This window comes from Macaca mulatta, chromosome 8 (genome assembly GCF_049350105.2).
Source record: "Macaca mulatta isolate MMU2019108-1 chromosome 8, T2T-MMU8v2.0, whole genome shotgun sequence".
NCBI lineage: Eukaryota > Metazoa > Chordata > Mammalia > Primates > Cercopithecidae > Macaca > Macaca mulatta.
This window is the reverse complement of record NC_133413.1, coordinates 18,839,419-18,853,686: the sequence shown is the minus strand read 5'-3', so window position 1 is coordinate 18,853,686 and position 14,268 is coordinate 18,839,419. Positions and strand designations below refer to the sequence as shown.

At 38.1% G+C, this 14,268-nt stretch overlaps 1 protein-coding gene across 2 annotated transcripts in view; it reads right to left on the bottom strand.

Annotated features, from left to right (window-relative positions):
- Nucleotides 1–14,178, bottom strand: part of VPS37A (VPS37A subunit of ESCRT-I) — a 49,980-nt gene extending 35,802 nt beyond the window's left edge. For both annotated transcript variants that reach the window (XM_015144813.3, XM_015144812.3), the window contains exon 1: nt 13,760–14,178. In XM_015144813.3, the coding sequence (XP_015000299.2) occupies nt 13,760–13,884 (125 nt within the window). In that variant the 5' untranslated portion in view covers nt 13,885–14,178. The remainder of the gene's footprint in view (nt 1–13,759) is intronic.
- Between the last annotated feature and the right edge of the window lie 90 nt (nt 14,179–14,268).

Here is a 14,268-nt window from a genome sequence, read left to right as displayed (position 1 = left end):
TGGTGAAGCACAAAGAGAGAATCCTAAAAGCAGCAAGAGAAAAGAAACAAATAACATAAAAAGGAGCTCTAATTTGTCTGGCAACAGACTTCTCAATGAAAACCATATAGGCCAGAAGGGAGTGGAACAACATTTTCCAAATGCTGAAAGGAAAAAACAAACGAACAAGCAAACAAAAACTTGCCATCCAAAAATACTGTATCCAGTAAAGTTATCTTTCAACTATGAAGGAGAGTCAAAGTCTTTCCCACACAAACAAAAGCATGGAGAATTCACCCCAAGACCCATCTTATAAGAAATGCTAAAGGGAGTTCATCAGTCTGAAAGAAAAACACATTAACGTGCAAAGAGAAATGTGCATTTGGAGGCATGAAATCCACTGGTAAAATTAAGTACACAGAGAAACCCAGAATTCTCTAATACTGTAATTATGGTGTGCAATCCACTTGTAACTCCAGTATGAGGCCCAAAACACAAATCTATCAAAAACAACAATAGCTACGACAACCTGTTAGGAGACAGATAACATAAAGATCTGTACATTGAGACAATTAAAAGTCAAAATGTTGGGGAGAAGGAGTTAAAGCATAAATAGTTTTTGTTTCTATTCTTTTTTTTGTGATCTAAGCTATCGTCTCTTTGAAATAACTTGTTACATATATGTTTTTTATAAGCCTCATAAAAACCACAATGCAAAAACCTATAGTAGATCCACGAAAAATAAAAAAGCAACAAATTAAAACATACTACCAAAGAAAGTCACTTAACTACAAAGGAAGACAGTAAGAAAGGAAGAGGGGAGATTAAAAACAACCAGAAAACAAGCAACAAAATGGAAGAAGTCCTTACGTACCAATAATTAACGTAATAGACTAAATTCTCCCATTAAAAGGCATGAAGTGGCTGAATGGATAAAGCAACAAGACCTAAGAATATGTTGCCTACAAGAAAACCCACTTCATATACAAAGATACATGTAGACTGAAAGCGAAGGAGTAGAAAAAGATACTTCATGCAACTGGAAACCAAAAGGAGCAGGAGTAGCTATGCTAATATCAAATAAAAGAGACTACAAATCAAAGACTATAAAAAGAATCAAAGGTCACTATACAAAATGATAAAGGGGTTAATTCAGCAAACAGATATAACAATTACAAATATCTATGCACCCAAAACCAGAGCTCCAAAGTACATAAAGCAATCATTAATGAACCTAAAGAGAAAGATAGATTGCAATACAATAACAATAGGGGACTTTCACCCTACTATGAGTAATGCAAAGATCATCCAGACAGAAAATCAATAAAGAAACACCAAAGGTAAACTTCACGTTGGACCTAACAGGCCTAACTGACATTCACAGAACACTGCACTCACTTGCTGCAGAATATGTTCTTTTCATCAGCACACGGAACATTCTCCAGAACAGAACATCTCTTAGGCCACAAAACAAGTCTGAACAAATTCAAAGAAATCAGAAATCATATCAAGTATGTTTTCTGACCACAATGGAATAAATCTAGAAATGAATAACAAGAGGAACTTCAGAAACTACACAACCACATGGAAATTAACCATGCTGCTGAACAACCAATGGGTCGACAAAGAAATTAAGAAGGAAATTTTTAAAGTTCTTCAAACAAATGAAAATGCAAATAGAACATACCAAAACATATGGGATAAAGCAAAAGTGGTACAAAGAGGAAAGTTTACATCAATAAATGACTATATCAAAAAAGCAGAAAGACTTCAAATAAACAACCTAACTATGCACTTCAATGAACTAGAGAAGCAAGAACCAAACCTAAAAGAAAAAATATAAATAGCAGAGCAGAAATCAATCAAGTTGAGACTAAAAAGTAATACAAAAGATCAAGAAAATGAAAAGTTGATTATATGAAAAGATAAACAAAATCATCAAGCCTTTAGCTAGATGAACCAAGAGAGAAGACCCAAATTAATGAAGTCAGAATGAAAAAGGAGATGCGACAACTGAGACCACAGAACTATAATCACTAGACACTACTATGAATTATATGCTAAAAAACTGGAAAACCTAAAAGAAAGGAATACACTGCTGGACATATACAACCTGCCAAGATTAAACCATGACAAAATAGAAAACTTCAATAAGCCAATAATAATGAGATTAAAGCTATAACAAAAAGTCTCCCATCAAAGAAAAGCTGAGGACCTGATAGCTTCACTGGTGAATTCTACCAAACATGTAAAGAACTAATAACAATTCTACTCATGCTTCAAAAAAACTCAAGAGGGACTACTTCCAAACTCATTCTACAAGAGCAGCATTACCCAAAGAAACAAGAAAAAAGAAAACTACCGGCCAATATTACAAATTAACATACATGCAAAACTCCTGAACAAAATACTAGCAAATCAAATTCAACAAAACATTAAAAAGATCATTCACCATTATCAGGCGAGATTACCCCAGGAATACAAGGACAGTGCAATATATACGCAAATCAATAAATGTGATATATCCATTAATAGAACCAAGAACAAAAACCATATAATTGTTTCAACAGTTGATGAAAAAGCACTCGATAAAATCCTTTGTGATTACAACCCTCATCAAACTGGGTATGGAAGGAACATACATCAAAATAATAAAGGCTATATATGACAAACCATAGTTGACATCATAGTGAATGGGGAAAAACTGAAGGCCTTTCCTCTAAGATCTAGAACAAGACAAGCACGCCCACTTTCAAATTTTTATCCAATATAATAGTGGAAGTCCTGGCCAGAGCAGTTGGGCAAGAGACAGAAATAAAGGGCATCTAAAACGGAAAACAGAAGTTAAATTTGCCTTGTTTGCAGATGACATAATGTTTTCATTGGAAAAACCCAAACACTCCACCAAAAAAACAGACAAACAAAAAACCCTGTTAGAACTGATAAACCAATTCAGTAAAGTCGCAGAATACAAAATTAATATATAAAAATCAGTGGCATTTACATACGCTAACAATGAACAATCTAAAAAAAAGTAATTCTAGTTACAATAGTTACAAAGAATATAAAATACCTAGGAAACAATTTTACCTAAGAAGTGAAAGATCTAAACAAGGAAAACTATAGAACACTGATGAAAGAAATTGAAGAGAACATGTACAAAAAAAATGGAAAGATATTCCATGCTTGTGGCTGGAGGAATAAGTACTATTAAAACGACAATACTACCCAAAGCAAATTACAGATTTGGTGCAATCCCTAACAAAATACCAATGACATTAATCACAGAAATAGAAACAATCCTAATGTTTTTAAAATTATATTTTAGGTTAAGGGGTACATGTGCAGAACGTGCAGTTTTGTTACATAGGTATACACGTGCCATGGTGGTCTGCTGCACCCATCAACCCGTCACCTACATTAGGTATTTCTCCTAATGCTCTCCCTCCCCTAGACCCCAGGCCCTGGTGTGTGATGTTCCCCTCCCTGTATCCATGTGTTTTCACTGTTCAAAATCCTAATCTTTATATGGACCCATAAAACTCTGAATAGCTGAAGCAACTCTGAGCAAAAAGAACAAGGCTGGAGGCATCACACTACCTGGCTTCAAAATTTACTGCAAAGTTATAGTAACCAAATCACATGGTACTGGCCTAAAAACAAACACACAGACCAATGGAACAAAACAAGGAACCCGAATATAATTTACAGCCAGCTCATCTCAACAAAAACACCAAGAACATACAATGGAGAAAGGATGATGTTTTTGATAAATGGTGCTGGGAAAACCAGGTAACTGTATGCTGAAGAATGAAACTAGACCCTATCTCCTACCATACACAAAATCAAGTAAGAATCGATTAACGACTTATATCTAAGAGCTTAAACTATGAAACTACTAGAAGAAAACATTGAGGAAACGCTTCAGGACATTGTTCTAGGCAAATAATTTTTGTGTAAGACCTCAAAAGCACAGGCATCTAAAGCAGAAACAGATAAATGGGATTACATCAAGCTAAAAACCTACAGAGTGAGGCCAAGGCAGGTAGATCACCTGAGGTCCGGAGTTTGAGACCAGCCTGACCAACATGGTGAAACCCTGTCTCTACTAAAAATACAAAATTAGCTGGGCGTGGTGGTGCAGGCCTGTAATCCCAGCTACTCAGAAGGTGGAGGCAGGAAAATCACTTGAACCCGGGAGGCGTAGGCTGTGGTGAGCCTGGGCAACAAAAGTGAACCTCCATTTCAAATAAATAAATAAATAAATAAGTAAATAAAACCTACACAGCAAAGGAACAATCAACAAAGTGAAGAGACAACCCTAAAAATGGGAGAAAACATTTGTAAACTATCCATCTGATGAGGAATTAATAAGCAGAATACATGAGAGGTTCAAACAACTCAAAAGCAGAAAAACAAATAATGTGATTTAAAAATTGGCAAAAGATCTCAACAAACATTCCTCAAACGCAGCATCCAGGGTGTGGTGGCGTGCGCCTATAAACCCAGTTACGTGCAAGACTGAAGTGGGACTGCTTGAGCCCAGGAGTTCCAGATCAGTCTGGGCAACACAGTGAGACTGTCTCCAAAAAAGAAAAAAAAAATCATTTTACCCCAGTTAAAATGGCTTTTACCAAAAAGCCAGGCAATAGCGAATGTTGGCAAGGATATGGAGAAAGAGGAACCTTGATACACTGCTGGTGGGAATGTAAATTAGTACAACTAATTTGGAGTTTGCTATGGAGAACAGTATGGAGGTTCCTCAAAAGACTAACAATATCTCTGCAACTTTAGAATCTTAAAAAAAAAAAAATGAAACTACCATATGATTCAGCAATACTGCTACTGGGTATATTGCCAAAATAAAGAAAAAAAAAATCAAAGAGATAGCTGAACTCCCACGTTTATTGCAGCACTATTCACAACAGCCAAAATATGTAATAAACTTAAGTACACATCAACAAATGAATTGATAAAGAAAATATGGCATAATACACAACAGAATATTATCCCACCATAAAAAGGGATGAAATCCTGTCACATGCAGCAACATGAGTGGAACTGGAAGTCATTATGTTAGGTGACATAAACCAAACACAAAAAGACAAACATTGCATACGTGAAAGCTAAAAAGGGAGATAGATCCACAAAGAAAGAAAGTAGCCTGATGATTACAGACGCCAGGAAGGGTAAACAGGAGGGGAAATGAAATGAGTGAGTTTAAATATACAGTTGATAAAAGAAATAAGACCTAGTGTTTGTACACCTATCATGTATCAATTTTAAAAGATTTAAAAATGCAATCGAGGCATTAGTTATGGTTAAGCTTCCTTTTACAGAATAAACAGTAATTTATCACTTTGTTCATATCTATACACATACACACATATACATATACACATATATACACACACACACACATATATTTAAGACAAAGTCTCACTCTTGTTGCCCAGGCTGGAGTGCAATGTTGCAATCTCAGCTCACTGCAACCTCCGCCTCCTGTCTCAGCCTCTTGAGTAGCTGGGATTACAGGCGCCTGCCACCACGGCTGGCTAATATTTTATTTTTGGTAGAGACAGGGTTTCACCATCTTGGCCAGGCTGGTCTCAAACTCCTGACCTCAGGCGATCCACCCGCCTCAGTCTCCCAAAGTGCTCGGATTATAGGCACTCAGTGAGCTACTGTGCCCAGCCCACTTAGTTTATATTTTGTATAAACTTTGATTTCATAAGACTCAGTTTAATTGAACACCAACCATATATCCAGCATCTTGCAAGGAAATGGAAATACAGAGTGAATATGGGGTGGTTTGTGCTCTGAATGAGCATACAGTGTGACGAGAAACTCAAGCTACTAAAAAGACCAATTCAAGATAATGATGTCATGCATTTCCCTTAGTGTTGGGTAACTCAAGTGATGTTTATAGGTGAATCTTGCAAATAAAAGATTCAAGTGCTTAGAATAGATGGAGAACAGACAAACATCCTATCTAAATCTCCATGATTTAGATTAAAAAAAAAACAGATTTTTTTGTTTTAAATTATTATGGATACATAATAGTTATACATATTTATGGGGTACTTGTGATGTTTTGACAGAAGTACAAAACAGATTTTTAAAAAGCAAATCCGAAACAGTGCTGAAAAGCAAAAGCTACCACATACAGATAAATTTTGAGGAAACTGACAAACAAAAAGGATTAAATGTAAGGAAACAAGTGAACATTAAAAAAGAAGAAAAGAAAAAGAAAGTAAACAAAGAAAACAATCACAATCCAAAACATAAGACCAATATAAAGTCTGGAGCAGTTTGAGGGTCCTCTAAGCCCTTGAACCAAGTCAATGCAAACCAAGAGTTTGCGGGGAAGAGGGCAGATCAGGAGCATTTCTCAGAATAATGAATGAACAGGGTGACATCTGTGGAGCAGCAGGTAGGCTAGGGAACCAGCCTCTTTTCCTAGCTTGTTCCCAGCTTGTTACTGGTAAACAGCAGTAATATTTGCACTCAGATTAACACAGAGATAGCCTCTAAGCTAGACCAGACTCCTCAGGAAGTTACTAGCAACTGACTCCCCAGGAAGCCTCCTTTAACATAAGATAACTATTCCAAGACTCCTCAGGAAGTTACTAACCCCATGGAAGCTATTGACTCCCCAGGAAGCCCCCTTTTCCAGAAGATAACTATCAGCTTGCCCTGCCTAAGGACTCATTCTTATTCTTCATCACCAGAAGCAGACTATGGTAAACAGAGTAAGTATTCACAAACAAGTCAACAGGGAACCTCAAATACAGAAATAAGAATGTCATAAAGGTTTGAATAAAACAAAACCATGCAAACTATGCACCAAATTCAAGAAACTAAAACATAAAAACTCAAGGAAACAGTTAACAGAGCAAAGACGACTGTAAATGTATGTAATTAATATCCTCAGAACAACAAAAGAAAATAGCACTTGCACACACACACATACATACACAGTTGATATAAGAATGAAAAAATTAGAAACTGGAAATTTAAAACAAACAGCTTTAAAAATCGTTCAGTGTTATTTGGAAAATCCTTCATACTACAGCTGTCCTTTGGAGAATGCTGATCCACTTTAGCACATTAAAGACTTTGAGAAATTCCAAAATAAATTGCGTTTGTTTTCTAAATCTGTGTGACACGGACCACTTACTTTATATTTTTTTAATAGAATACTTGATAATGACTGAGATGTACAAAGAGCTATGAAAACACAGAAGAAAGAACCTAACCTAGTGGCAGTGGGGTTTTCTGGAGAAAAATAATATCTGGGTTACATTTAAAAGTGTTAATACTCAGAAAAGTGAATCAAGGAAATAAAGTGTACATTTTAAATGGAGAAACACTATCAGAAAAGCTTCAGATACAGTTCTCTAAAAGTCTCCACAGCCTTTGCCATACATAAAACGTTACTTTGTTTGTTGATATGTTTCCACTAGTCACATCACCATCTTCTGTGACAACCAGGAATCAAGTTAAGGTGGCTGGCCTTTTTTTGACAAGAGTTAGGAAACTACTGAAAGGAGTGACACGGTCAAATCTGAATTTTAGAAAGATGACTCTAGCAGCAACGTGGAAGAAAAGATAGAGGGAACAAGGCTGGAGGCAGAGAAAACTGTTAGAACCTCCTGGTAGTAGACATGGAAGACCGAATGGAAATGGAAGAGGGCACAGGTTTTCGGCTTAGGTGAGCAAACAGTAGAAATGGTTTGGAAGGAGTTCAGGTTGGGGGGAGGGGCAGATGTGGCTGATTTAACTAGCAATGCAGAAATGACTGCCTCATCATAACTTTTTTTTAAAGCAGTTACGGACTAATATTTCTAATGAGAAAATTAACTGAAGATAGCACTTGAGCTGTGTGATATTTCTTAAATGGTACCATGTTTTATTGCATCATACGCTCTGCAATTATACCTCTTAATCACTGGTTACAAATAGACAATATAATTTAATGTGTCAAATTAAAGTTTTCACTTAATTACAGGATTGTTTGATACACATCATTTTAAAGTTCACTATATAGAGGTCAAAGTGCATTTACAGAGTCAAAATGTTGATATTTTGTAGATTTCTGTAGCTTCAATGGGCTAAGGCATAATAGATGCTTGTAGAATCTTTTATTGCAAAAAGTTAATGTTATTTCCTTCCATAAAGAAGTTTTAGTACCAAATAAGTACACGAACTAGGTAATACACATTAAGGAAGGCAGCTGCTTGTAGTCTAACAGGGAGTGAATTGCAAACCAGTGAAATGGGTAGTGGGCAGCCCAGCAAAGGAGACAGCTACTCTTCAGCTTGAAGCAAATGTTGCTATGTGGAAACCAATCTCTCCAGATTTTCCATTTTAAAAGAAGAGTTGGAGAGGACAGGGGGTATAGGGGAAATCTTCTGCCTTTTAATTTTGCTGTGAACATAAAACTACAGCAAAAATAACGTCTATTAAATAAAGAAAAATTGGGCTGAGTGTGGCAGCTCATGCCTGTCATCCTAGTACTTTGGGAGGCCAAGCCAGGCAGAGTGATTGAGCCCAGGAGTTTGAGAGACAAGCCTGGGTAACATGGCAAAACCCCACCTCTATCAAAAAAAAAAAAAAAAAATTATTAGCTGAGCATGATGGTGTGTGCCTGTAGTTCCAGCTACTTGGGAAGCTGAGGTGGGAGGATTGCTGAAATGAGCTCTGACTGTGCCACTGCACTGTAGCCTGGTGACAGAGTGAGACCCTGTCTCAAAAAATAAATAAATAAAAAAGGAAACTTGGAAATCTTAATATAAAAATCTCAAATTTTGACTGTTGATAATCCTTTTCATAAAAATACATAACATGAGACGGGTTAAAACACACACATACATATCCTCTCATCACAATATCTCTTGTGTTACCAAGTTTGTATATGAGTTATTATGAGCTGAGAGTCAATTATATAAAAACAAGAGCATGGAATTTGAGTTTACTCAGAATCTCATGAGATGGGGGGGACAAAGTCTTATAGCTGTGATCAAGAGGTTAAGCTTAGCAACTGTAGGGGAGAACTATCCAAGACCTGACTCTACAAAAAGTTTTAAGGCTAAACATTTAGGCAATTAGAAAGAACAATGGAATCCGGAGACAGGCAGCAAAAGAAAATACTAAACAAATTTTAAAGACTATGGAGAATAGCACTATTATTTTAAAGATATGGACAAGAACAAAATACAGTAACAATTGCTGTTTACATCTCCTGTGTGCAAGATAATATTTTAGGTTATTTACCCGCATCATGCCTAATTTTATGAAGAAACTAACTCTCTGGAATGGACTTGCTTTCTAAATGGAAAGTCAGAAGTAGTCCTGCCAGAGACAGATGAGTTGTAGGTAGGCTTATGAGAGATCCATAAACAATATGCTGGCTAGAAGCTTATAGGCTAAGAGGCAAATATTTCAAGCACACTGATTCTATGCAGTGGAAAGAAGGAATGTAATTTGTCATATGCCTACTATGTGTTGGATACTCTTCCAAATGTCTTACATATATTAGTTATCAAAAATCCTGCATGACAGCAATCACAATTCTTGATCTTACAGATAGGAATTGGAGGATCAGGGTTGTTTCATGTAACAATATCCAAAACATGAGACATTTTCTTCCTCCCAGACATTTCTTACTATTACTGAGAAAACATTTTGAGCAGCTCCCCAGCAGACTTCGCCTCCAACTCCCACTGACCAAGAGTCCCGCTTCCACAGTAACTTGGGGGGAAGGGTGATGAGACCACCATTATTGGTGGAAATGATCCTTATTCACCTCCAGTGGAGGCTGGGTTGAAAGATCCCAGCCTTCACAAAGTATGGGCCCTACAAAGGGAAAAACCAACAGTGTCCATAAAGTCAGCTTCCTTGGGAAATATAAGAAACAGAAGAATTAGTTCTACTCCTGTCCATAAAGTCAGGAATTTTGGTGATAAACCGAATACTGTGATAACTGTTACTCAGAAGAGAGAACATATTACTTGAGCCCAGCCTACATAATTTCTAGTTTCTGTTTTCACAGCTGACTTAAACACTTTGGTTAAACACTTTTTTTGTCACCTACGACAGTTATCTCATTTGCCCTGCATATTGGTGAGACTTAGACGAAGAAATTTACATAAAATTCACCTATTTTTTTATAGAGGGCTGAGGAAGATGAGGAGATAAGAATTTAAGGCAACTAAAAAGTTCACAATCATTAGAGAAAGGGACTTAAAAAGACTGCTGAAATGAAATTTTCAGAATTATAATGGGTTAAAAATGGTAAGAGTTGGAAGGGAGATGAGAATGGGGTAAAGAAAGGTTACTCAGTAGAGCAGAAGAAAACATACTTTCATTGCCAAAAAAAGATATTTATCTAATGTCCTTACATTTGGAGAAGAGACATAAAATGAAACACGAGGGAGGTGGGCAGCATGTAACAAGATATTGATATTCCTCATGTAACAAGTTTTTGTACTGTTGATAAAAAAAAAACCCACTGGAAACTCCTTCAACTTTTACACACCACACCTTAAGATATTGATATTCCTCATGTAACAAGTTTTTGTACTGTTGATAAAAAAAAAAAAAAAACCACTGGAAACTCCTTCAACTTTTACACACCACACCTTAAGATATTGATATTCCTCATGTAACAAGTTTTTGCACTATTAAAAAAAAAAAAAAAAACTGGAAATTTCCAACTTTTACACACCACACCTCTAGAATAACCAATCAGTGTCTGCACAAAAATCTTTTCAGTGTAAGTTGTACCACTAATTTAGGTAAATCAGGCAACATATTGCCAGTATTGGGGCTCAGAATACAATACCCCAAAATACCGCACTTTGGCAGGCTGATTACTTTGAATTAAAAGAGTCTGGAGGACCTCAGAAGTAAAGCTCTCTGGTCTGACCACCTCCTGCTCCTCTTTCTCCCTTGAAGAAGTCATAGAAACGAGAATTCCTTTTCCCCTGGGCAGTATGTTACAAACTAGAACCTTTCTTCCCTACAAAGAGACATAAATCTAGAAAGGTCCCTTTCCCTTCCGCCCTGAAGACCCTCATTCCATAGGACTCCAGGCTGGTACACTAGAGGAGGAGGTTATACAGAGAAGCCAAGAAAAATCTGAACAAACAGGCCTTGCTGGGTTTTCCCCACTTAGCTATTACCATTACCATACTCTTTTTGTCCAATCACATTTCTACAAGGCTGTCCATTCTTCATTGAACCTAATCACAAATATAGACAGTTTTCCTTGGGTCTTTGGGACTCCATTTCTGAAGGCTCCCATGGAGGGTAAAACTTTGATTAAATAAATCTGTTACGCTTTTATCTTGTTAACCTGTCTTTTGTTATAGGAGTGTCAGCTGTGCCCCTTATGACTGATGAGGAAAGTTATCACACCTTTTCCATCTTTAACATCAGATTCCATACAGATAGATTATTTTTTACCTACTAGCTTAAAAATATATGTCATTATTTAAAAGGGTGGACTAACAAGAATAGGTGAATGGCATTTTCCAGGATTGGGCCATTCTTTGAAAACTGGAAGCATATGACCTACTTAAACGTCTCCAGAGTTACTCAAGTATAATCTGTAAATGTGAAACATCTCAATTAAATAAAACTTCCAGTGTTTTTATAGAAGAACTTAAAACAATAAAGTTATTTGTTCGTAACACTACAAAATATATTACATTATCTAATGTAACCATATCCAATCATATGTTCATAATTTCTGGTTCAAAAAATAATACATAAAATGAATCTGTATCCAATTCAGGGTATTTACTGATCCTCTTAAGTCAATTTCAGAACTTTTTATATTAACAATTCCTGCTATAGAATCTCACTTTATTTGGGAGGCCAAAATTATAAATTTCAGATCAATTACTTCCCTTACTTACCAGCCTTAGCAGCAAGAGACTCTGGAGTATTTAAAAAATTAAACTCCAACCTCGAAGAAAAAAATTAGTCAGCAATGAAAATATTTAACATAATACTACATACTAAGGTTTAAAACCAATTAATTCCAAAAGTGTGATTCTAAAAAAGTCTTTCTGCTATAGCAGGACTGGTATAGCATATACATAGTTTATCAAGGTAACAACTTCTAAGGGAACAAACATGTCAAAAATGAGTCACCTTATTTTATAAGCATACCTTGTGATAGTAGCTCTTAAAGGTCAGTGCAGAATATGACTTGGAGTAAGACTGACTTGTAAGAACTTTGTGAAGTTAATTTTCCAATACGAAAGCCACCAATAATAGTCTGCCATTCTTTTCTATTAAATAGCATAAAATTTCACCTTTTGAAAGTTCTGAACAAACAGAACAATTGAGACAAGGAACCAATAAACACCTAAAGTTCAGTCAGCATCAGGCCTTATTTCAGTCAAACTGATTTTGCAGTGAATTTTTCTATTAACAAGACCATCTAATTTAAAAGTATTCAATTTTAGATATGAATTATTCGATTTTATTATCTCAGGATATATATTTTTTAACTACGAAAATAATGTTTTCAAAAGCGTTAGGGGCCCGATGAGGTGGCTCATTCCTGTAATTCCATCCCTTTGGGAGGCCGAAGCGGGTGGATAACCTGAGGTCGTCAGGAGTTCGAGACCAGCCTGACTAACATGGTGAAACCCCGTCTCTACTAAAAATACAAAAAATTAGCGGGGCATGGTGGTGTGCACCTGAAACCCCAGCTACTCCGGGGGCTGAGGCAGGAGGGCTGCTTGAACCCAGGAAACGGAGGTTGCAGTGAGCCGAGATCACACCGCTGCACTCCAGCCTGGGCAACAGAACTAGAGTCCGTCCCGTCCCCCCACCCTCAAAAAAAATAAAAGGGTTAGGGACTTAACAATGTTAACACTTAACAATGTTAAGTTTTAAATCTTTATTTAAATCTTTATTTAAAACAGTGTGAAACTGTTCAGTAAATATACTTGCAAAATGCATATAAAGAAGTAGTTCTCATTTTTTAAAACCATTAGAGGCCATAGACATAGGCAATGTAAAAGGCTGCAGCAAACCAATATACAGTAAGAGTTGAAATAATATGAATTGTAAAAACATTTCTAAACTGACCACGATAAAATGAAAAACTCATAGGAAGACAACAGAACAATCAAGACGAACATAAGGTAATTCTTGAGCGTGGGGACTGCACTATGAAAGAAGTGAGAAATGTACAGGCACCGGCAGCTGTGAGATGGGGAGAGGCTGCTGGAACTGGGTAAATCTTAAGAGACTCAAGAAGACTGACTACGTGATACGTGACTCTCAGACGAGAAGTATTCACTGAAGAAAACTCTGGCTTCCCTTTCCTTTGATGTTGCAAGAGTTCTATTTCCCATTCTTTGTGAAACCTGGAGATTACTCTTCACAATCGTATTTTAACAATTCTGCCGACGCGGCAATCAGGTGGGCAACAGGAAAGATTAGTGGGGAAGCCGGGGCAGCAGGGATACTGGAAATAGACTATCAGAGAGATTACAGTCAGCACCGATGTGTCAGGAGGGATGAAGAAATCCGAGTTAGAAGCGCTGAGCAGTGGTGCGGCAGGAGGCAGGGAGGGTCCGGAGGAAAACAGTAAAAGGGGGCAGGAGTGGCAGAGCAAACGTGAGACCCAGAACCAAGGGAGGTAAACCACATGAGGAGCTGGTGGGGAGCAGACCTGAGGCGCTGCGAGGTGGTTAGGACAAGCCCGCCCTCCCACCCTACTTTTTCCTCCGGTGGAGAGGCAGCGACCAGTCACCTGGAGTGTGAGTTCCGGAGGGACTCGATCAGGCGCTGTTTCTGCTGCTGGAGGCTGGTGAGGCCACCGGGGGACCCAGCTGCGGACGAGGAGGCGCTCTTGCTCAGGGGAAAGAGCCAGCTCATTCTCCTCGGGTCCCCGGGCCGGAGGCCCTGGAAGGCTCTGGCCTGCTTCTCCCAGCGGCTCGGCCCGGCGGTTCTCCAGCGACAGAGGAGCGGGGTGGCACGTCCGTGGTCCAAGCGCTAGGGACCGCGTCTTCTCTAAGCCAGTCCTACCTGCGCTCCCCGGGTTCTGGGGGACATGCTACGAACGGCGGAAGACTGGAGAGGGGAACTTGCCGCCCACAACCGGCGATCCCACCTTCACGGCCCAGACGCCCAAGCCGGCCAGTCAGGCAGCCTGGCCACTCAGCGCTCCACAACCCACCCCGCCGTCAGCTGCGTGCTCCGCCCCCTCTGCGTGTCGCGTCATCATCTAGCGCCCCCGCCAGGACGTGCGAAAAGCGACGG